This window comes from Vanessa cardui, chromosome 20 (genome assembly GCF_905220365.1).
Source record: "Vanessa cardui chromosome 20, ilVanCard2.1, whole genome shotgun sequence".
NCBI lineage: Eukaryota > Metazoa > Arthropoda > Insecta > Lepidoptera > Nymphalidae > Vanessa > Vanessa cardui.
The window spans coordinates 7233258-7258156 of NC_061142.1; the positions used below are offsets into that span (position 1 = coordinate 7233258).

Below are 24899 nucleotides of genomic sequence, written 5' to 3' on the forward strand. Positions count from 1 at the left end.
TAACAAAGCCTGAAATATATTTTTTCAAAATCCCAAACGTGATAGCCGGGAAATTTGAATGAAATACTCTTACATCACAAAAATCAATAACGAGGTTTGAGAGTTATCATTCTTTTGATCTTTTCTCACAACAAACAAATTGAAGCAGGTAAAATTGTAATGTAACAAATATCTATTTATCGACTACTGCGCAACATTAGTGTTTGGCGATAAGCCAATTTCCTATGTCCGTCAGATTGTTCTTGAGAAGTGAAAATTTTGTGAAAAGAAGGGGCAATAATATTTCATATTTTTGTCGCTGTATTCATTCTTTAGTAAGAAACATGAAGTATGTTAAACTTTCTCAAACGGAGGACTTAATGCCAACGCTAGGATTAGGAACATGGCAGGTCAGAAAATATTGTATTTTCTAGTTGAAATATGGTAACCACTTAATACATTCCATATTGAATTTTTTAGGCTTCACCAGAAGTCATTGAGTCAACTGTATATAAAGCCTTAGACTTGGGATATCGTCATATCGACACTGCCTTTAATTACAACAACGAGGAGGCTATTGGTAACGCTATAACTAAATGGATTGATAATGGTAAAGGCACAAGAAAAGATTTATTTATTACCACTAAGGTAAGATATAACTTTTTTTAATGACATAGGCGGCAAACGAGCAGGAGGCTCTGCCCATGGACATTATTTTCATTTTACTTAAATAAATAATTTATTATTATTTAATATTAAAGCAGGTTATCCGAAAAAAAAAAAAAAAATGTCTATTTTAATTATACGTGAATATTTCAGCTGTAGAATCATTTAAATAAATTGCTTTATACACAAAAATACAGAACAATATGTTTGACTGATTGACTGTCACAGAGGCGAATACTGAAGTGAATGATTACAATAAATTCTACTTGAGAAACCATACAAATAAATTTCAACAAGTGTCAAAAAGCCCCTAAGTCTATCAAAGTACATCTGGCGGGAGAAGTAGTGTAGGTTCAAATCTTAATGTATTCAAATCTAAAGATTTATGTTTTTGAAAAATATTTTTACAGCTCCCTCACGTGGGAAATCGTGCGTCTGATGTAAAGAAGTTTCTAGATCTTCAATTGAAGCGACTGCAGATGGATTACGTAGATTTGTATTTGATACACGTGCCTTTCGGATTCCATTGTAACCCAGAGACGTTGACGCCCGTCGTTAAGAGTAATGGCGAATATGATTTGGACATGGATACGGATCATATAAGCACTTGGAAGGTGCGCTTTGCTTTGACCTTAGGGTAATTTACTTATTTAACAAAAGTAAAAAAAAAAAAACGTTTTGGATCTTAATATAACTTTCTGATTCGTATTCCACAAAGTTTTCCGGAATTTGTACATCTATTAATTCACTAATACATTTTAATGTAGTGTATCAGAACCGATGATCGCGGGTTCAAACCCAGGCAAGCACCGCTGATTCATGTGCTTAATTTGTCTTTATATAATTCATCTCGTGCTCGGCGGTGAAGGAAAACATCGTGAGGAAACCTGCATGTGACTAATTTCATAGAAGTTCTGCCACATGTGTATTCCACCAACCCGCATTGGAACAGCGGGGTGGAATATGTTCCAAACCTACTCCTCAAAGGGAGAGCAACCTTTAGCCCAGCAGTGGGAATTTAGAGGCTGTTGTTGTTGTTGTAGTGTATTTATTATTTTTATAAACTCTAAATTTAAATATTTCTCAGGCAATGGAAGAATGTCAAAAAGCAGGACGCATTCGTAACCTTGGTCTATCCAACTTCAACGAGTCGCAAATAACTAAGATTATCAACGCTTGTACCGTGAAGCCCCAGGTGTTGCAGGTGGAACTGCACGCATATTTCCAGCAGTTAGACTTGCGCAAGTTCTGCTCTGACCATGATATAGTAGTCACTGCGTATGCCCCTTTGGGGAGTCCGGGCGCGAAGGATCATTTCGTTAATAAATATAATTATAGGTGAGGTCAATGATATTCTAGTAAACAGATATGTTATACCCATACTAAATAACAGAATAAAGTGTGCCGCGCCGGGGACCGTTTATTTTACATTTCGTTACAAGTAAAAAGGATAGCTTGATAAAAACAATAAGTAAAAGGGATAACTAGATTTTTATATGTATATATTATGATGTATTATAACGTATTACTGGCATAATTATGATGAAAACGACTAAAGGCAAATGTCCTAATTAGGACGTTTTCTAGTCTTCACATTTTGCGCGTTAATGACATATCTGTTAACTAGAACATCATTGGGTGAGTTTCTCATTTGTAATTAAATAATGAGTTATTTACCTATTTTAAGAATATTACTTTTCAGCCCTGATGCATTTCCGGATATACTGGGTCATCCAGATGTAAACGAAATAGCTCAAGCTCACCAAAAGACACCGGCTCAAGTGTTATTAAGATACTTGGTACAGCAAAAAGTTGTAGTAATTCCGAAAAGTACTAGTGAGAAAAGACTAAAGGTAATTGCCAAACTATTATATTTAAATAAAAAAAAAAAACAAAGTTTTGTTTTTGGAATAAAAATATTCAAATTAATTTTCAGGAAAATTCTGATATTTATGATTTCGAACTGGGACCCGTTGAAGTGAATCGATTGAAAAAAATTGACCAAGGCGAGGAGGGCAGAATATTTAATTTCTTATTCTGGAAAGGTGTAGAAAATCACCCGGAATATCCTTTTAAATTAGGCTCAGCAATTAATTAATTTCTTAATAATCTCTAGCAAAACGCCTAATTAGTTCATTTAAAAGTTTTAAGTTTATATTCACTGCCAAGTTAGCGTTATTTAGTTTTGAATATTTATGGCGAGTGGTTGAATTTTTAATAGATGAATTCTGCACTGTTTCTGCTCCATTCTAGTCGAGCCTTAGCTCAAGATTACTGGTATGTTATTATTATATGTCATGTGAACGTCATGAACTCAGTATAACTGGGATGAGACGATAAATTCACGTAATAAGGTCAGTATTCGTGATAATCTGAAACAGGAGAGTATTAGTTTTTTAAACGTAACACGTATAACGTGCTGAGTGCTGTGTATTTTAGTTTTTATTGTATTTAAGGAAGGACACATTTAAAGTAATGTTACGAGCTGAGCTCAGTTATGTGATCAATGGAAGTTATTTTAGTTTATTTTATATCTACGACGTAAAACCAAAGTATTATGTTTAGATAAATAACATATGGTAGGTATGACCAACTGTTTACATTAATAACAAAATAATAGCTTTCAATTTGAATAAAATAGTAAGATATTTTGAAATTTCCTGATATGTTTCAACTCGATATGTATAATTTAGTAGAAATCCAGAAATGTACTCTGAATATGCTTACATGTTATCATAAAAGCTTAGTTTCGAACTTATTGAATGACTAAAAGCAAATGTGATCTGCGTATTTTCGTCTTTACTATTGTTTTAATTCAAATAAAATTTGAAATGATCATTGGTTGTTTATTTTATAAAAAAAAATCTTAGAAAATACAAATATCACTTAATAAAATATAATAATACACTTATGAAAGTCTGTAAAGCATTTTTCTTTGTAGGCGATGCTGCAGCTCGCCCCGCCTTATCATTGTGTGGATCACTTTGATGATAGCTCTTTCAGGGTACTTCTGTCGCAGGAAGTCTTGGATGATAGTTTGTTCAGACACTTGTGATCCGACTGCGAACCTGCGCTTCAATTGTTTCTCCACACGTGAGAGCATTTCGTGGTCTTCCTCAGTCGTAAAACCTTCCGCACCTATTAAAATTATAATATTTACAAACAACAACAGCCTGTAAATTCCCTGCTGGGCTAAAGGCCTCCTCTCCCTTTGAGGAGAAGGTTTTTGGAACATATTCCACCACGCTGTTCCAATGCGGATTGGTGGAATACACATGTGGCAGAATTTCTATGAAATTTGTCACATGCAGGTTTCCTCACGATGTTTTCCTTCACCGCTGAGCACGAGATGAATTATAAAGACATATTAAGCACATGAATCAGCGGTGCTTGCCTGGGTTTGAACCCGCAATCATCGGTTAAGATGCACGCGTTTTAACCACTGGGCCATCTCGACTCATATATTTACAAAAAAGAAGTTATATTTATAGTACCTAGTGAGACTATTAATAATTAAGAAGCAAACATAAAAGAAATGAGTTTTACCAGCTAAACTGCCAGTCATGGCTGCGTCCAGTGTAGATACTTGGAATAAGCGTAGGGACTCTGTCACATGAGATTCCGTTGCAAACGGCTGCAGCTGCATTTTTGCCAATGATTCAGATATTCGAATAATAGCTTCAAGTTGGCTGCAAACAAAAAAAATAAAGTTTACGATTGTTGTCAATCGAATGCTACTTTTCCTACCACCTGCAAACGGTACATACATATTCACTATAAAGTAAACTTCTACATTGTTTGTAAACGAAATCGTTTAAGAGAAGATTGAAGAGCAAGCAGCTCACCGGACAGTGATGGGGATGGCGAGGCGCTTGTCGGTCTGGCGCTCCTGCAGCGAGGCGCCGGAGCGCATGAGCACGTAGCGCGCGCCCAGGCGCTCGGCGGCGGCGGCGGACAGGCGCGGCCCGCAGCGCGCGCGGCAGTACGCGGCGTAGCGCCGCAGCAGCGGCAGCGCCAGCTCGCCCGCCGCCGCCGCGCGCTCGCCGCCCGCGCCGCCCATGTGCACCGAGATTATGTGCTTCGCCAGCGTCTGCCAACCGGCCCTCGTCACAATTACTGACATATAGTATTTGACGACCTCCACGGTCGAGTGGTGTGTACACCGGTTTTCATGGGTACGCCACTCTGAGGTCCCGGGTTCGATTCCCGGCCGAGTCGATGTAGATTACCATTAGTTTTCTATGTTGTCTTGGGTCTGGGTGTTTGTGGTACCGTCGTTACTTCTGATTTCCATAACACAAGTGCTTCAGCTACTTACATTGGGATCAGAGTAATGTATGTGATGTTGTCTCATATTATTTAATAGTAGGACACAAATTAGATGTAGCATCGGAAAATGCAATGGAATGAAAATAAAAACGATTACTGCCGATTTACACGACCAATAGAAATAGCTCCCTATCGCGCCATTCGACGCTATTCGTCGCTATAGATTCACGCGTCAGAGAAAGCAAGTGCATGTAAAACGACGCGTCAAATTGACGAATATATTAGGTCATATGAAATTACAAGTCATTACGTTTGTGAAAAGATCATATTCGCGTGAGAAATAAATATTAATAATTTGGGATAGTGTACTTAATTCGGATGTGATCGGTTTTACGAATTTTGCCGATGCGACATCTAAGTTGTGTCGTACTATACCTTTGTGATAGCAGTCTTGTACGAGTGCACTTTATCAGAACTATCACCTCTCCATCCTTTAAGTACTTTGTTTAATTATAAATTCAGTACATATTTAACTTACGATATCTCTGTTTTGGTCGTGTTCATCCTTGACGATGAATATCATATCGAATCTTGATAATATAGTCGGCATAAAATCTATGTTGTCTTCAGCCTTTGTGTCATCCCATCGACCGAAGACCGAGTTCGCCGCGGCCAGGACGGAGCAGCGTGAGTTTAAAGTAGTCGTTATACCAGCCTAGAATATAACATTTGATTTATACAGTAATCCATGTAAATTGTACATACAAACTCATAGCAAAAGATAACATATTCATATTATCTTTTGACGACGATTATTTGACGACCTCCATGGTCGAGTGCTGTGTACACCGGTTTTCATGGGTACGCCACTCTGAGGTCCCGGGTTCGATATCCCGGCCGAGTCAATGTAGATTATCATTAGTTTTCTATGTTGTCTTGGGTCTGGGTGTCTGTGGTGCCGTCGTTACTTCTGATTTCCATAACACAAGTGCTTCAGCTACTTACATTGGGATCAGAGTAATGTATGTGATGTTGTCTCGTCGATTTATTTAAAGTATTGAAAACAATTTCATTAAATATTGTTTTACCTTAGCAATGGAAATAGTCTGTTGCTCCATGGCCTCGTGTATGGCGACCCTGTCGTCCTCGCGCATCTTGTCAAACTCATCGATGCACACCACGCCACCATCAGCCAATACCATCGCACCACCCTCCATCACGAAGTTGCGCTGCAGCCAATAACACATAACATACATTTATATTGTATATTTTCGTACATCATCCGCGTGTTTGTTAGATTCTTGGTTTTAGGTAAAAGATAAAGTAGCCTATGTTCATCTTTGGGAGTCAAGCTTGCTTACCAACAAATGGGCTGAAAATCTTAGCAATGACAGTATCAAATTACTACATTGTACTAAAGACAAATCTCTTTTAATATTCAATTTAAAATACTGCAAAGTAATATTCATATACTTACACTTCCAGGGTCCCTGATGACGGAGGCAGTAAGACCAGCCGCACTAGAGCCTTTACCCGAAGTATAAACTCCTACGGGAGCTACCTTCTCTACGAACTTCAGCAGCTGTGATTTGGCTGTTCCAGGGTCTCCTAATAGTAAAATGTTGATGTCCCCTCGTCTGGTGAGACCATCTGGTAGTCGCTTGCGTGAACCTGTTTTAATAAAAAAATATTATGTATCTTATATTTAGTAGCTAAATTAGGTAATTGGTTATGGACCTATGCCATAAAGACAGGAAAAGAAAGGCAAAGGCAAATATCCTCCTGAACTAAGAATTATTAAGTTATATATGTAAATGAGATGATATAGTTTTTTATTATTAAAAAGAATTACCTCCAAATAATAAACAGGCTATAGCTTTCTTCATATCAGTGGCACCAAAAACACTAGGGGCTATAGATTTTGCAATTCTATCATAAACATCTGGGGCTGCTGCTAGTCTTCTAAATTGTTCTTCTTCTTCAGCAGTGAAAGGTTGAAGTCCACCTGTGACTCCCTCTTCTGCTGTAAGTCCTACTGCACGAAGGTAGGAAGATCGCACACCTACTGATCCCTTATCTCTACCTTCTCTCTGTAAATTAAGATGGAATTCATTATATTTTTTACATGCTAAATTTTATTCTTTGATAAAAAATTAACTATGAAAAGTTATGTAAGAAATAATTTTACTATTACTACTAAGAAAATCAATCATATTTCAAATATGAGGCATAATATACATAAACTAATCAATCTTACCCCAATTTTGGAAATCTTTTTGATGGAATATATCCCCAGTACGGTGACTCGTGCGCCGGGAGCTACTCGCTCACAGAGGACGCGTTCACAGTACACGGTCAAGTGACGAGGCATCTCTCCTTGTGGAATCATTTCTGGGGCCTCTTGGAGTTTCAATACCTGTGCCATAATAATATTATAAATACAATCTTGCCAATGTTCACATTTGGATTCTAATTGAGTTCTTTATTTGAATTAATGTTTTTTTTTTTTAGATTGTTTACCATAACAAACAGAAAAATAATGTATGGTGCTCAATTTAAATTATAGTTATACAAGGACTAGTCATTTCTTTTAATTTAATTATTGAATAAGATTGTGAAAGTAAATAATATTAGTATTAATAGTAACTGGTTAATAAATTTACCTGATAATCAATACATTTACACTTGTCTGGTATAATGAAATATGGATCCAGTGGACATTTTGGTCTTCCTGCTTGTTCTCTAAAATATTTGTACAAATGATATATAACATAAGTTCATAAGTGTTACATATTAATAAAGTTGTGTATTAAGTAATGTTAATATTGTTATTTGAAACAATAATCAAATACAAATTTTACTGATGCAGACTACATTACTTTACAGCTTGAACTTAAATTATAGGAAATTTTTAAATTTTAACAAAAATATAGTCTGATTAGTTCTTTCTTATCTTTGTTCTGGCAATTATTTGTATAATTATTTTTATATGAGCATTATTGTTGACATTATTATAAGGAATAATTCTATGTAAAGTAATAAAACTGTGGTTGACTTACGTGTTGCATTTCCTAGGCATTACATAACCTTCTAAGCCTGGCTTTACAGGCAGATTGGGTATAACATTACGACAAGATCTGCACTGAATTGATATTTTAGTAGCTTTTGCTTTTATGCCAGATGCTGAGATTACTATCCCAGGTATCTTGACAAGTCTTGAGACTGTTTCGGACTGAAAAAAATATTATTGTACATGATGTAGGTGTAGTATAATTGTACAAAGTGTAGCAAGGTTATTTTTATTTATTTGTTTTATGAATTATCTTCTAATAATCAGCTTATAAGTTTGATAACTTATTTTAGTTAAAAGTATTTTACTGTTCTAGTTATATTACAAATAAATATTCCATAAGTTTACTAGTAAAATGGTTGCATTTAAGAAAGTCTACTGATATACTAAGATTATTATCATACCTTCAGTTCTCTCAAGTTTGATGCGTGGGCATCTGATAGTAGCAACACCTGTATATCCTCTACTTTTTCTTCACCTTCTGGTCTCGGTGCGGTCAGTTCATCAGCTAACTAAAGCAAAAAATTTGAAAAGTCATAAAAGGAAAAGTTAAACATACTTTACCTGGTACAATTACTTTACCTTACCTTTTGATCTTATTAGAGTGCTAGACCTTAGAGTACAAACTAAACAATATCAGAGAAGCCATCAAATATTATCATTTTAATTTTAATGCAAAGATATTAAAAATTGTCTACAGAAACAGAATCTTTACAAATACAAATTAGAAGTATAGGATTCTATTAATATTGATGAAATCTTTATTTTGAATATATTTTTAAAGCGATAATAATCTTGTAAATTTGTATAAACCAAAATTTTGAATAAGGATATTACCTCTTTTGCAGCTTCTTCCAAAATAGGTAAATGTTCTGTTGGTTTTTTATACAATTTCTCGGCTAATACCTCATCGAAGCTAGACAAATCTTCAATGTTAATTTCAACCCAGTACTGTTGTAAGTTGTAATTACGTTTTAAAGCATCTCTGAAATGTTATATATTTCTTGTTTATCGACAATCGTTAACCTAATTTGTAAATAAACAATAAATAAAAATAAATCTTGAGCCTGTACCGGTATTTAAAGTTGAAATTTCCTGTATGAAATTGGCGAATAAACTCTTTAAATTTTTTCTTAACTGCTTGTAGGTTAATTTGATCTTGGGACTCATGATCATCTACACCAAAATTATCAGAAAAAAATACACCAGGATCATCGAATCCTTCCATTGTTTACTACAGTTAGAGATGATAAATTAATGAAAAATAAATTTTGTAATCACAAGCTAGACGGTTTGTAAGAATAGAGAATGGCGCGAAAATTGACATTTGACAGATTAGCGAGCACAGATCATACTTTTTATCTAATTTTATCCGTTTAAAAGGCAAAGATAATGCCTTATTCAGCCAACAATTACCAAAACCACGATAAACTGCATGCAAATATTGTCTCTAACTAGTTTATTACTTGGTGTCTTTTATATCGGTATCGATAATATGGCTATTTTTTTTTAGAAAAGACGTTATTTTATAAAGTATTATTAAAAAAAATTGTACATTTTATTTTATGATCGATCCAAGCGATTTTTTCTCTTCTAATGATCCATTTTATTGTTTGTACCATGTAACTGCACACTATTTATAAAAGCGAAAAGGAAATTGTTAGAATCTACAAAAATCCTTACAAAAATGCATATATATATATTGCTGAATAGTTATATTGAATTCAAAATAAATGAAGCTAAAGTAATAGTAGTAAGTTATTAGTTTCATACTTTTCGAAAAAAAAAAAAATGTTGTAAGCCAAATGTATTAGTGTATATAGTGTATAAAATATTTGAATTCTTAGTTTTCTTACAAATCTTGGTTTCATATAAATCGTTTGTTCTATAATTCGTTTCGTGGTGGAGTAAAAATAATCGACCGTGAAACTCTGCCACTTGTTGGCACTGGGGGTACAAAGGAGCTCTAATCATTCTTATTTTTTAACGACTACACCACAGGTGTTATCTTCGGACGGTTAATTTACAATGTTTTATTCTATGACGTGGCAAAACTCTCAATACGCGCTAAGAGCCTCATAACCTCTTTTTATAAAAATAAGAGGCCCTTTTGGCCTCTTAGACCAACACTGGGAAATTTATACAAACATACATCAAAATCTAATAATACGCTTTCACTCATAACTTGGAGAACACATAGGAAAGGAATCGCAAAGCTTCTCTAAAAAATATTATAGGTGAAAAATTATGACAATTGGACCTGTTTCTGTGATAAGTGTATTGAAAACGTAAACGTAATAGGTTGGCGTACGCTAGTATATTTTGTTTATGGTTCGATAAATGGAACTCTCAAGCTTTGTCTAATCAGAATATTAAAGACAAGTACCTACCGAAGATTCCAAATTCGATTTAATAAAAAAAATGTTGCTAAGCAACGGAATAAATTTATATAGATTTATCTTTGTTTGCTTGTAGGAATAATAGAGAACTTTTTTATATAGTAACAGTAGAAAACACAGTGTTTTAATTATAAATCTTGATTTAGTAATAATCAACGCTATATCAATAGTTATATTTTATTAATTGAACTGACAATGAAGAATTTGTATTAAGAAACGTAAAATAGATCTAATAAAATGGGTGATGTAAGTACTGGAATATTAATTATAATTGGTTTTTAGAAAAAAATATTTATTAATTCATGATAATAAGTACATTTTAATTATGTTCTATTCTAGTCACTTCAGTTTAAATTTAACCTTTTTTCAAAATAACAATTGTTTAGGACGCAGGAACCCAAGCTTGGTTATTCCTTATTATAAAATAGTCGGTCCCCCCTCTAGTATGTATTAGGTTTTCATTTATTTATTTAAGTTTATAGCGTCGATAATATTTGCATTACAGAAAGAAGATGTCGATACTCGTTTAGAGTTTATGAGTGAATATATTTTAAGGTCTCTGAAACAAAAAATAGAAAAATGGACAAAATTTATCACAGGAGATGAAAGGGTAATTTAAAGGGTTAATAAAAGTATCAAGTGTAGCTTCGTAGCGTTAGTAGTTTAAATTAATTATTTTGTAGCAAAATTAGTCTTCATAGAAAATATGGTACTACATAACTTCTCGCTGACATAGAAAGATACGAAATAATTTGTCAGACAATCTTAAAATAAATAATATCCAGAAAACATTGACAGATCAGCTATAACAAATTTTGTGTCAGTCGAAAATGGATGTTTATTGATATAGAAAGTGAGTGTCGAAGTGTTCCTGAGGTTTAATGATGGTGGTATGATATTATGGAGAAGGAATACTATTTCTAACACTACTAATGTCTGGCAGGGTTGACCAATTACCATGAGGTGGCCATACAACAACAGCCTGTAAATTCCCACTGCTGGGATAAAGGCCCCTCTTCCTCTTTGAGGAGAAGGTTTGGAACATATTCCACCACGCTGTTCCAATGCGGGTTGGTGGAATACACATGTGGCAGATCTTCAATGAAATTTGTCACATGCAGGTTTCCTCACGATGTTTTCCTTCACCGCTGAGCACGAGATGAATTATAAAGACAAATTAAGCACATGAATCAGCGGTGCTTGCCTGGGTTTGAACCCAGAATCATCGGTTAAGATGCACGCGTTCTAACCACTGGGCCATCTCGACTCATGAGGTGGCCATATTAAAAGTCAAATTGAAATTAATAATTTTGTTGATTGTTTTGTTGTTATTTTTACAGCACATCTTATTTAAATTCTTCGAGATGCCGAAGTTTGATATAATCGTATTTCGTATGAACACAGCCGGCTTATTAACCTGCGCTACGAGCTTTCCAGCCATAAGCAGAGGAAAAATGATTTACTTTTTACGAAATATAGACGACAAAATAACACAGGCGAACTTCCGAACGGTTGGTTTTAGTTTTAAATGGTTATGTCAATATGTTCGTTTAATGTTTTACGTTATTACCTCACAATACTCGAATATGGGCTGTATATTTTTTAATTTTTCTTATGAGTGGATGAAGTCGAAATTTACTTCCTATGATGATATATTTAATACCGTAATGTGTGGAATACTATCTTAGCATTGAATTATTTAACAGACACGTCTTTAGACTTATATATAGGGAATTTTGTCATACGGGAGCGTCTGAATATGTAAACTCCCATATGATAAAATGACCTTCGCATGGCTTTAAAGGAGAAAATAATTCCAAGCCACTTACAAATATCACAGTGTCCATGGTGATTGAATAATTAAATTCTTTTAGAACTCATATAGTTATTTCTCTTAATTAAAAGTAAATTATCAAAATGCACATTTAGAACTACACCTGCATTTTAAAATCGTAAATAACGACTGCAACAACGCAACTGAAACAAAAATAATGTGTACGATAAAAACTTATCGGTTCCGAAAAAAATCTTTGCAAAGTTTAACATCTAAGTCTAAGTATTAACACTATTACCTAAGCAGAAGATCATGTAGCGTTTATCTATTGGTATACTTTTTTAGTTTAAAAAAATACTCAACCTTTTTAGGCTCTTACAATAGGTGAAATATCTGGCAATGTCCTAATGGATTTGAGTGTCATGGCCGACGAAGTCATCGGTCCTCTACTGTGTAATCCTGAAAACCAAAAAGGTTGGCCTAAGATAGTGCAGAATGATATGAAAAGACATGTCAACGAATTGAGGAATTTGATGCATCAAGTATGATTTTTCATGTCTTATGTTGGCACGCTATTTGTTATACTATTGTGGTATGTTTAATAAAATCTTTTATTGGTTATAGCTGAAAGGAGAAATGTCTAGCCAAATAATGCTTCCAATGCCCGAAGGTGTAGAAAATATATATCATGCAGAAGCCAGGTTAAAGGAAAGGTAATTGAAATAATACTAACTGTGTATAATATAATATATTTTGACTGATATTTTCCTCGATACTATTGAAACTTTATATGGAGGCTTAAGCGGCGACAGGTTTCGTTATCAGATATTAAATAACATTGGATTAAAAATTTACACGATTTATTTTCCCGCATGTTTACTTTATTGTTTATTTTTGGACAAAAAAAGTTGATTCAACTTAAAAACAGGACTGATATTAAATTAACGGTTACCAATGAATAAAGTACAAGTTGGTTTAATACAATTTAAAGTTTAGGTTACTTTTCTGCGTTCCATATGGAAGCAAGCACTGACCAGTAATAATATATTTAGCTAATATCGTTTATTGAATACAAAGACAAAACAATTTAATTGAAACGAATAGTAATACCAAACGATAAACACAAAATTGCTAAAAATATTTTAGTGATTCAGAAGACGTCGACTTATATTTGAAGACTAATATAGAGGGAGCCATCATAAAATGGGCGCAGCAAATTTACGATTTGTTGCAAGAAGATTCTTATATTGGTAAATATATGATCCAGCGTTTATAGATTTTACTTTATTAAACATTTATTGATGTTGCATGAGTTTATATGGTATCTATAACTTATTTAAGAATCTGATAAATTAACATAAAATATGTATGCTCTAGGTGATAACATAGTAATTTTCCTTGATTAAGAAGTTTAATTTTTCTTTTCCGTCCTATTATGACGACCTCCATGGTCGAGTGGTGTGTACACCGGTTTTCATGGGTACGCCATTCTGAGGTCCCGGGTTCGATTCCCGGCCGAGTCGATGTAGATAACCATTAGTTTTCTATGTTGTCTTGGGTCTGGGTGTTTGTGGTACCGTCGTTACTTCTGATTTCCATAACACAAGTGCTTCAGCTACTTACATTGGGATCAGAGTAATGTATGTGATGTTGTCTCATATTTATTATTATTATTTATTTATTATAAGACTACTTTAGTCATATTGGAATATTAAGCATCACAATATTAACTGAATTATATTATACTTGTTTTTTCATCTAGCGTTTAAGAGAACAAAGTTCCCTCTACCAATATCAGATATAGACTTCTATTCGCAAAGACTACGCAACTTGGAAGGCATATACTCGCAATTACGAGACCCTCGTGTTAAGCGCATGGCACACTACTTGGAGTCCACTCGCAGCGTGTACCTCGCTTGTTTCAAATCAATGCTCACCAATGTTGTAGCCGGTAAGAATTATGGATACAACGATTGCTTTAAGCTATTGTTCATTATTTTATGAAGTACTTTACAACCAACCTTCTTTATTCTGTATAATATTCTCAGAATTCGCGCCAGGATTTAGTAACTATCTAGTAGTCATCTAGTAACTGTTTGATATTGTGATAATTATAGTCATAATTTCCGTTTTATAATTTCAGCCATAATAGAATGCAGAGATATTTATGTTTATCAGAAGCCTTTGGTACAACATTTCGAAACCTATGAAGGAAGTGATTTTTTTGATGGGAAAGCTCTAATAAGGCCAATGTTTCACTGTATTGGGTTGCTTTGGGGAAATTCGCGGTATTATTGTAACGTGGAAAAGCTAATACGTAAGAATTAGTTGATCTTACTTAAAATTATCAATGCTTTGTCTTGACATATACATTATTTACCGTTATGAATCACAATAATTTGTATTTTTAATAATATCATTGGATATTTTGGCTTAAATAGCACGTTCTTTTCGTTTCTTTGTTTACAATGCAATCATGCAAAGTTTGTAATCTTTTAATTAGCAACTAATATTTTCTACATTCTTAAAACTGAAACTATTATTTTGAACTACAACTTTTTTGGTAACTTTTTAGCACTATTACGTGAAGTATGCAATCTAGTAATCCAACAATGTACGAATTCAGTAGACCCCATGTCAATATTCCAAGGAGATGCCGACGAGCAGTTGATAAAACTGAGAAAGGCGATGGGTGTTCTTAACCATTTTATGTAAGCGTCTTTAATAAATGTTCTGATTTCTCTAAGTCTGATGGTAGCGCATTTCACATTTTTACATTAACAGCCTGTAAATTTCTCACTGCTCCTCCTAGCAAGGCAAGACAAGGCCTTTTCTCTCTTTGATCAGAAGATTTGTAGCATATTCCACCACTCTGCACCAATGCGGATTTATGGATAACTACCACCACTGTCCACCAACCCGCATTGTGATAAATTACATCTCAAGACAAAATTTATATGATAAAATTATTTAATTACAGCGATACCTATGAAATGAACCGTGATAAAGTTCATACGTTCTTTCCACCGGGCGTTATGCCCGTACGATGGTCCTTCGATTTCGATCGTGTCTTCATGCGCTTTAACACTTTTATGAAGAGATTGAAGATGATCGAGAATATTGTTGAGGCTACCGTCGAAATACTTAAATTGGAGAAAGTAGAGTTTTCAGGTCTCAGAGGCAAGATATTAAGTACGGAGTGTATGAAGGTGATTACGGTGAAAAATGTTGTTTAGGAAAGGATTTAGTTATTTCAAAATAATGCGACATTTTATATACTTGCAATAATTATACAGTAAAAGTAATTTCTCTTTAAACTCGTAGCTAAAAATATCGTTACTATATTAATATATATAATATAATTATTAAAGTAAATTTTATTATTGAAATGTACAATACTTATTAACATATATATTTTTGTTTTGAATCGATTTCGTTTATAATATTTTATGATTGTTATTAAAGTGTATTTTTTAACTGAATTTCTAATACTTGGGTAAATGTGTCAGGTTTTAGAAGAATACACGTTGATTTATCAAAATCTTGGCAATATTACCTACGATCCTGCGGATCCTGAGGATACGAGATTTTTATCGGATTATGATAAGCATATGGGGGTTTTAGAGGATGTTGATAGAAGACTGGCTTCACTATTCTCGCAGGGCTTGGACGAATGCCATGATTTGGAACATTTCTATAAGGCATGGACAGTGAATTAATAATTCGGGATCTTAAAATTTTTATATAATTCATTTGTTACTGTAACTTCAATGATTTGACTTGATGAATTTAGATATTTGACTAAAGTAAAATATTTTTTTTCAGTTTTTCCAAATTATAGGAGACCTTTACCAACGACCTATTATTAAAAATGAATTAAAACCGAAAGTAGCCAAGTTACTAGATTTCATGCATTCAAACCTTGATGCAGTTAAAGAAATATTTGATGAAGAAATGGCGGTAAGTGAAGTTTTATTAGTTTTATTCGAACTAAAAATAATTTATCTATTTGATTTGATAATTTTATTCTTTACCGTGATTTTTCTGAAATAAAAAGTAACGAGCATTTTAAAAGAAAAAGTGCCAACATACACTTTTTATATAATCGAAGTACGGATTGGATTTGAAAGAGAATTATCGGGATCTAAAAATTATTTCCTTTCACAGAAATTAAACCCTAAAGGTGTAGAGAGACCAATGGTAGATCCTTATTTGCCTCCTGTAGCTGGAATAATGTGGTGGATCAATAAGTTACGGCGAAGAATACAAATGCCGATGGAAGACTTCATTTTATTTGAAGATCCGTAAGCACATACCGTAATTCTGAAAGATTGATTTTTGCTGATGTTTTATTTTATTTTGCTTTATGTCCATTAGGCCAGCCTTTCGTGCATAATTGTTCCTAAGTTGACATTATTTTATGTTGATATTTTAGAATCACTGACTCGGAAAACGCCTTATATATGAAACAAAAACATAATGAGATGCTAAGTTACCTTAACCAATTAGAAGACCGTCAGTTTAAGCAGTGGTGTACAACCGTCCCTAATATTTGCAAATTGCACCTCGCCAAAAACCTCATATATCGTGATCCTCCTTTTGTTAGAAATAATTTTAGCTCCGAGGTACGTAAAAATGAGATATTTTAAAGGTAATATACAACAGAAGTAATAAATAAAAAGAATATAATTGTAATTTTTTTTTGATATATGTAAAGTTGGTGATGCTGCTGAGAGAGATTCGGTATATGAAATATTTGGAAAAACAAGGAATTCCGCAAGATGGATTAGATTTATATGCCAGGAATGAAAAGTTACAGGTTGGTCTTATTTATGATACAGATTATACTATTTAGTTTTTCATGAACTTACTGTTCAATTTAATTATTTCGTTTATTTGTTTATGATGCGTGTAGTATGATATGAATCGCCTCAATCGTGCCATTGCGTGGTACAATGCAATACGAGAGGGAAGTCATGAAACAGAAGTAGCTCTGATCGAAAAAGAAATATCGGCGATCGATCATCTTCTTGGTAGAGGCGTGGAAGAGCTTACCTGGAATGATGATTGTAAGTTTGATAATTACAATGTAACTTAAACATTTTTCAACCTAACAATAGCTATTTCGGATAATATTTTCTAACTTTTATTTTAAAATGTCTTATCAAGTCACAGAATGGATGGCAGAAGTTTATACAGCAATAAATACGCTGCAAGAAAGAGTACTAACAGCACAAAATAATGTGAGACGTGGTCTCTCTAACATAGCAGCTTGGGGTGATAAGCCTCTTCATAACCGTAAAGAGAATCCGGAAAAGCTGGAACTTCTAGCTGTTAATGAACGACATCCTAGATTAGTTGCACGGTAAGCAACATTAATATATTCTTATTAATGAATCCGAAAATAACTTGAATAAAAAATCTTGAATTTTACAGTCGAAACAAGATTCTCCAAAGTCACGCCGAATTTCTACACATATTGAAAGATAACTATAATCTATTTTTCAATATCAAAGAAGAGGAAGAGGTAATATTGAGGATACGTTCATTATGTTTTATGAAAACGGTTATGTACACGTAACCGTAAAACGTCTTCGATGTAATTATCTAACTTGCAAAGTATCACATTTTTAGGCAGGATTAAGATAACTAATAATATTAAATTCTTGTATAAAGTGACTAATATTATTAATAATAAAAAACATTATGAAACAGTCGGACGAGGAAGAGGAGGAATTGGAAGAAGTAGATGAGTCGACTATGGATGAAGAGGAACGACTTGCTCGGGCTCAAAAGATACAAGCAATTATGGAGCAACGGGAGGCTAAACGTATAGCAAGGGAGGAGAGGGAGAGAGAAAAGGCAGAGATAGCTCAGGCTAAATTCGAGCGACGAGAGGCACGACGTCTTAAAAGAGAAGCTAAAGAAGCCGAAAAACAGGAGAGACAGGCACGTCGTGATGAGGGTTAGTGTTTCGCTCTGTTCTCTGCGCATTTTGCTCTGTAAAATTAATTCCTTGAAATAATCATAAATTACAAAATAATTGACAAGAAAATGTTCGTTAAGGCGAAGAAGTTGACTCTCCAGCTGAGGAAGAAGAGGAGGAACTAGATCCAGAAGAACTAGCTGATATTGAAGAAGAACGACGAGAAATGGAGGAAGAAGCATTTCGCGTTGCACGGTGGCCTGCTTATGTGCAGTATGTGGACAGTCTTGTAAGGAATATGAATTTTAATGTATTTTGATATTAAATTAGATTTCATTTACAATTAAACTTACCAATAAACTAATAATAAATAATTTAATCCTCAACAACTACAAACTCAATATAGGTACTTCATTCAGAAATGTGTACGCAAATACGAGTGCTCTATTCCGCGACATAACTTTAGATAAACATATTATTTATGTGTAGGTATCAAATCATGTGATGAAAGCGATTCAGTCGAGCCTCGATTTATTTGAAAAGCAGACCGATTTGGAGAAGGGTCCAAGGGTAGCCTTTTTAGAAGTACTTGCGGAATTGAGAGACCCAGGTAAGATCTTAACCAAATGTAAAATGGTTCATGTATAAAAATCGTTAATCTTCTATTTAATTTTCAGACATTTATTTCTCACCATCTTTGGATCTCGATGACTCCGGTGGTTTGTATGATACACTTCGGGAAATGATGAAGGACATGTTTCTTCAAGCAACTATGTTTCCACGCATTGATCCTATCGTACCGATCCCTACTTATGAAGGTATATATTTACAAACATTATTGATTATATAGGTATAAGGTAGCTTGAACTTAAGACAACTGACTATATTTTATTACAGACGATATTAAAAATGAAGATGCCATGATAGATCTTTACCATGATATTTTGAAACGGGTTGAAAACAGTATTAATGATGTTGTACAATATGCATCCGTAAGTACATTAAAAGTTGTCCCAATTAAACTAAATAAATTTGGTAAATATAATGTTTTCCTAGAAAATAATTAAGGTAATCGAAAAAAAACCGAGTGCGACATAAAATTTAAATATGAGTTAACATATTTATTTTGTTACTAGAAATATGAGAAATATGCTCCGCTGTGGTTAGAAGATAGACAAGAGGTGCTAGCTGGTTTTCTAAAATATGGTCGTGTAATTCCCCCGGAGGAGTTCGACAAGTATCGTTACGACAACGGCTGTGATCCCCCCGAAGCTAAGCCTAAATTGGAACAGTATCAGAAAGAAGTAAATCTAATTATATTTAAAATTTATATGTATTCCCTTTTTTAATGCGTTTTGAATGTATCACTCATGTCAACAATCAAATCAAATCAAATCGAATCAAAATATACTTCATTCAAGTAAGCTTTTACAACCACTTTTGAATCGTCATTTAATAACTATATTAAGTGAAGCTATAACCGGTTGGGAAAGTAGATCCTACCGAGAAGAACCGGCAAAAAACTCAGTAGTTATCATCATCTATTATGTTGTTGAAGTTTGAAGGTATATTTACTAATTCGTGAGTGATGCCTATTTAGACAAAATCCTACAGCAGTAAAAATATTTATTACTCGTATATCAATAACGTGTTTTGTTATTTAAACTGATTTTTACAAACTTTGAATATATGTTTTCAATACCAATAGATTGACAAGTTTAACTCGCTATATGCTGAAGTATCATCATTGCCTTCTGACTATTTATGTAACGGATGGCTGAAGTTGGACTTAAAACGGTTAACCCAAGCGATCATGAATATAATTTGCAAATGGAGTAATCTTTACAAGCAAAATCTAAAAGATCATGTACAAACAAGGTAATATCGGCTATTCTATAAGAGCTTCTTAACAATATATGAAATTAATGTTACAAAAATTTGATATCAATCAGTCAGTTATCTCAGTACCACAACAAATGTCATACTAAAATTTCCTAACGTTAATAAATAGTACAACAACAAACCTTATTGTAACTTGGAGTCTAATTTATACTATGAACAACAACAGTCTGTAAATTTCCCACTGCTGAGCTAAGGCCTCCTCTCCCTTTTAAGGAGAAGGATTGGAATATATTCCACCACGCTGTTCCAATGGAGGTTGGTGTAATATATACGTGTGGCAGAATTTCTATGAAAATAGACACATGCAGGCTTCCTCACGATGTTTAAACACAAATTAAGCACATGTATATATAGTGGTGCTTGCCTGGGTTTGAAGCCGCAATCTTCGGTTAAGATGCACGCGTTCTAACCACTGGACGATCTCGGCTCACTCACACTCGGCTATATAATAAAGATTGTTACAAAAATCTGCTTTTGCCAAGTAATATAAAATCTTGGATATGAGAATGATATTTATGATTCCAGTCTCAACGATCTGGAGAAATTCATTGCATATGCTTCTAAAGAATTATCCGTGGAGCTGGAGGAAGATGACTACGAAGGCTTGTTGAAAGTAATGGGTGTTCTCAATGAAGTAAAGGCAAAGATAGATGCCGGTACAGAATTGATGTTCGAGCCACTCAGAGATATAATATACGTGCTTAAAGAATACGGCGTTGAATTTCCTGAGGAGACGTATGAGCAGGTCATTGTTTAAATTATCTATACTAATATTATAAATATGAAAGTAAATCTGTCTGTCTGTCAGTTGCTCTTTCATAGTCAAACCTCTGAACCGAATGTTATTTGGTATGAAGCAAGCTTGCAGTTCCCAAGAAAGGACTTCGGTTACATTTTATGCCCAACAACAGACGGCCAATCCCAAAAACAGGAGCTTAGTTAGGCGACCGTTATTTCTATATAAACCGAAATGGACATAATCTTGATTAGACAAGTAGCTATGAGAATTTATGTTTAGAATGTTTAGGTATAAAAATATAGATAGAAACGTATTGGGATTATTACTTTAATTTAGAACTTATCACTGAAATGCGTTTTGGATTTTCATGCTTTCCTTTGGACTTTAGAAGTATTCTCCAAATCATCAATATTCGGTGCACACATTGGTAAGATTAAATATTTCTTTCGTTAGGCATAAATATTGAATATAATTATAAATAACGTAACACTAAAAATTTATTATTAAAAAAATATAAAGAATTAATAAAATTAATTAATAAATACAGTTGGATGTGCTACCGGAAAGGTGGCGTAACCTCGTGAAACTAGCGACGGTGATGAAGAATGAAGTGGCACCGATGCAGGCGGCGCAGGCAGCTTTGATTGCTAAGCGAGTTGCCCTCATTAACCTGCGCATTACCATGTATCGAGATCAGTTTAAGCTCAAAGAGGTAATTGTCATATTCAACAATAATGGCGATCAATGATGACACAAGCATCACTTTCTACATCTATGTCTCTTGTTTTATGTCTCTTCAAATTATTGTTAAGTATAGAGTATGCAGTACCGAAAATATTATTTGAATCGCAATTAAAATGTATGATATATATTGTCTACCTTTACACAAGAAGTTGAAAGAAAAGAAAAAAAAAACTGATATTAGTAATTGTAATATTTGAAGATATATAATATTTTCTTCATTATGACAGATATTCCTCGAAAGTTGCAAAGAACCGTATAGACAAATAGACAAAGTCCACCAAGAACTTGAACACTTTGAAGAAATTGTAAAAGGCTTGAAAAAATCTTGTGGACTGTTCGACATACAGCCGCCAGACGAGAAAAATTTAAAGCAATGCCGTCGAGAGCTGAAGCTGGCTAAGGTAAATTATTTTTTAATTTCAAAGATTGCTGTCGTATGAGTCGGTATTTATAATTATTTATGTATTATAATTCAAGCAACTCTGGGATTATTATAATTTGGTGATGGGTACAATTGAGTTCTGGAAGAAGTCTCCATGGAAGAAAATAGATGCTGATGGAATGGATCAAGAATGTAAACGTTTCACGAAAGACTTGCGACAGCTAGACAAAGACATGAGAGTATGGTTAGTGCAAATAAATTACGTTCACTTAATAAAGTAAAAGAGAATACGTCTGTTTTAGAACTGCAAACAGTACAGTTTCATAATAATGAATCAATTTTTAGGGAACCATATCTTTCAATAGAAGGAACAATCAAGAATTTGATGACATCGCTAAGAGCAGTTACTGATCTGCAAAATCCAGCAATCAAAGATAGACATTGGGTTGAGTTAATGATGGCAACAAAGGTAATAAATGAACTTAACATGAATAGTATACATTAAGTTTTGATTAATTTCACGCACTTACTATTTTAATATTATATTGTTTTATGTAGAAAGCTGCACATTCATTCATCCTATCCATTGAAAGAAAGCATCTTTCTTCCATTCCATTTTCATCGAAACATAATATACGAAGTCGTATTTCGCTGATCGAAATTTTAGATGACTTTAAATCATTAGAAGATTTAGCCAATTCATTAGATGATACAATGGTAAGTGCCCCGGAAGACGGAGATATTGGAGCAAACCATCATAATGTGCAGTTACAAGACTTCAGAAGACCGAAGTTACAGGAATGTGTTAATTATGGACATAAATTTACAAGCTTAAAGAGGTCCTACACTTTACAAGAAATAAGAAAAAGTGGCTTGCAATTAATTCCAACAAGAGGGAAGACTCAGTCAAACACTTCATTTTTTCATTTTCAGTCATTTTTTGATTTTATCAGAATTTATTTTGTAAATGTTACATGTCATTTTTTTTTATTTATCCATATTCATTTATGTATAGATCATAGCTTAGATGTAGAATCACGCATTAATCGAATAATATAAGGTGAGAATTACATTCTTATTCGTTCATATTGGTTTAATGGAGTTTAAATATAAGCATAAGCAATGACTATTATTTTAGGTTAAATTCCATATCGATGATGATACAACGCTAGCAGACTTATTAGCATTAAATCTTCACAAATATGAGGAAGAAGTTAAGACAATAGTCGATAAGTCCGTTAAGGAAGCTGCAATGGAAAAAACTCTCAAGTAATTTTATTATATCATTAAGATTCTGACAATAATCACCATTAGGTACATACGATTATTTTTATGAGGTATGTTTAATTGATAATACTTCAGGTAAGTCTCAAACCCTCAAAATATACTTATTGCCTCCTGGCCGCCGCCAATGTCTTGACAGATTAGTCAATTTCCCCACGGGACATAGGGGCACTATCAACGGTGTTTTTCAAGGTACGAGCGCGGACATACTTCTAACTTCCAGATTCCGGGAATAGAATACTTTCAGGCTGATAAGTTTTATGGGCCCGCACTGGGGTTCAAACTGTTCAAATAGCCTAACGAGACAGTTATATTATGATTAGGACACTTTCTTATTTATTTATTTTTTAATATAAAACTGTTAAATTTCTAGGGAACTCGAGGTGACTTGGTCTATCATGGAATTTGAATATACAGTCCATGATAGAACTGGTGCTAAGTTGCCAAAGGCAAGCGAAGAATTGGTGGAGACCTTGGAAGACAATCAGGTTAAATATTATACAATGATAAAATGTTACTGTTGATCATAATGAATGTATATAAGTAATTATACTTTCCAATGGTAAATCTAACGCTAGATTTCATTCTTAGAATCAAGTACAAAATATGATGTCGTCGAAGTTTATCGGATTTTATGAAACGGAAGTGACGGCATGGCAGAAGAAACTAGGAACAGCTGATGCAGTTATTGCTCTATGGTTCGAAGTGCAGCGCAAGTGGCAGTACCTCGAGAGTATTTTCGTAGGCTCTGATGATATACGCGCTCAATTACCAGAGGATTCAAAGAGATTTGATATGATTGATAGAACGTTTAAGGTAAAAATATTACAAAATAGTTTATAGTTAATTGACTCCACACAATATTGATTAAGATAAATGATTGTTTACTAGTATTCTATATAATTTTAGGAACTATTAAAAGATGTAGCCGCGACACCAAACGTAGTCCAAGCAACGAATAAACCTGGACTTTTGGACAAATTAGAGGAGCTAATGTCAGCATTAAATCTGTGTGAAAAAGCTCTTAATGATTACTTGGAAACGAAGCGTTTGGCCTATCCTCGCTTTTATTTCGTATCTTCAGCAGATTTGCTTGGTATATTTAAATACTTAATAAAATAAGAAAAATTCTAATCAATTTAGAGTCGACTATAGTGTTTACTGGTTATTTTTCATTTTTAAGATATATTGTCCAACGGGAATAATCCTCCTGCAGTCTGTCGCCATCTCTCAAAGTTGTATGACAATTTAGCAAAATTGGTGTTCGTAAAGCCAGGCAGCAAGCAAGCGTTTGAAATGATCTCAAAAGAAAACGAAGAACATGTACCGTTTAAAGCTCCATGTTGTGATTGTTCTGGCAAGGTATCTCGCAATCTTATAGTTTCAAATTATTTGCAATATTTGAGTTTAATTTTAGGGAGAATGTACTAAAAATAATATATATTTTTAATAACTTTAATATTTACGCAGGTTGAGTTGTGGCTCAACCGTGTAACGGATTGTATGCGTTACACGTTACGCGATATTTTTGAACATAGTGTAAAATCGTATGAGGACAAACCTCGTGACGAATGGGTGTTCGACTGGCCGGCACAGCCCGCACTGGTTGGGACCCAGATTTGGTGGACCACGGAAACCAATCAAGCATTTGAAAAACTCGAAGAAGGTAATATCAATCCTACAGTTATAATTTTCAACAAATATATATAATAGTTACATATAATAATAATAGTAAAGTATTGCAACCAGACACTATATAGTGTAT

General features: G+C 33.8%; 3 protein-coding genes across 3 annotated transcripts in view; 2 read left to right on the forward strand and 1 right to left on the reverse strand.

The window, feature by feature from the left end:
* Positions 1-30: 30 nt before the first annotated feature.
* Positions 31-3483, forward strand: LOC124538577 (1,5-anhydro-D-fructose reductase-like). Its single transcript, XM_047115674.1, has 6 exons — positions 31-389; positions 460-627; positions 1056-1259; positions 1733-1983; positions 2348-2498; positions 2582-3483. Exons 1-6 carry the CDS (start codon positions 225-227, stop codon positions 2741-2743), a joined length of 1101 nt encoding a protein of 366 aa, XP_046971630.1. The 5' UTR covers positions 31-224; the 3' UTR covers positions 2744-3483.
* On the reverse strand, positions 3478-9308 carry LOC124538574 (DNA replication licensing factor Mcm5). The gene is made up of 13 exons (XM_047115672.1): positions 9058-9308; positions 8822-8969; positions 8389-8496; positions 7974-8146; positions 7578-7656; positions 7172-7330; positions 6767-7004; positions 6392-6585; positions 6003-6143; positions 5453-5629; positions 4491-4735; positions 4192-4334; positions 3478-3783 (listed from the first exon to the last, which is right to left on the reverse strand). The coding sequence occupies exons 1-13, from the start codon at positions 9210-9212 to the stop codon at positions 3554-3556; spliced, it is 2190 nt and encodes a 729-aa protein (XP_046971628.1). The 5' UTR covers positions 9213-9308; the 3' UTR covers positions 3478-3553.
* Positions 9309-10565: 1257 nt separating this feature from the next.
* Positions 10566-24899, forward strand: part of LOC124538579 (dynein beta chain, ciliary-like) — a 29642-nt gene continuing 15308 nt past the window's right edge. Inside the window, 36 exon segments of the mRNA XM_047115677.1 lie at positions 10566-10629; positions 10889-10993; positions 11724-11894; positions 12529-12699; positions 12782-12870; positions 13304-13407; positions 13920-14108; positions 14301-14474; positions 14733-14868; positions 15138-15366; positions 15667-15858; positions 15983-16117; positions 16325-16461; positions 16593-16782; positions 16875-16976; positions 17073-17226; positions 17327-17522; positions 17594-17684; positions 17873-18122; positions 18224-18372; positions 18573-18693; positions 18761-18901; positions 18981-19075; positions 19220-19387; positions 19792-19961; positions 20511-20730; positions 21272-21436; positions 21696-21869; positions 21946-22094; positions 22196-22319; positions 22989-23119; positions 23508-23622; positions 23726-23950; positions 24044-24230; positions 24318-24496; positions 24605-24800. Of these exon segments, the coding sequence (XP_046971633.1) occupies positions 10621-10629; positions 10889-10993; positions 11724-11894; positions 12529-12699; positions 12782-12870; positions 13304-13407; positions 13920-14108; positions 14301-14474; positions 14733-14868; positions 15138-15366; positions 15667-15858; positions 15983-16117; positions 16325-16461; positions 16593-16782; positions 16875-16976; positions 17073-17226; positions 17327-17522; positions 17594-17684; positions 17873-18122; positions 18224-18372; positions 18573-18693; positions 18761-18901; positions 18981-19075; positions 19220-19387; positions 19792-19961; positions 20511-20730; positions 21272-21436; positions 21696-21869; positions 21946-22094; positions 22196-22319; positions 22989-23119; positions 23508-23622; positions 23726-23950; positions 24044-24230; positions 24318-24496; positions 24605-24800 (5533 nt within the window). The 5' untranslated portion in view covers positions 10566-10620.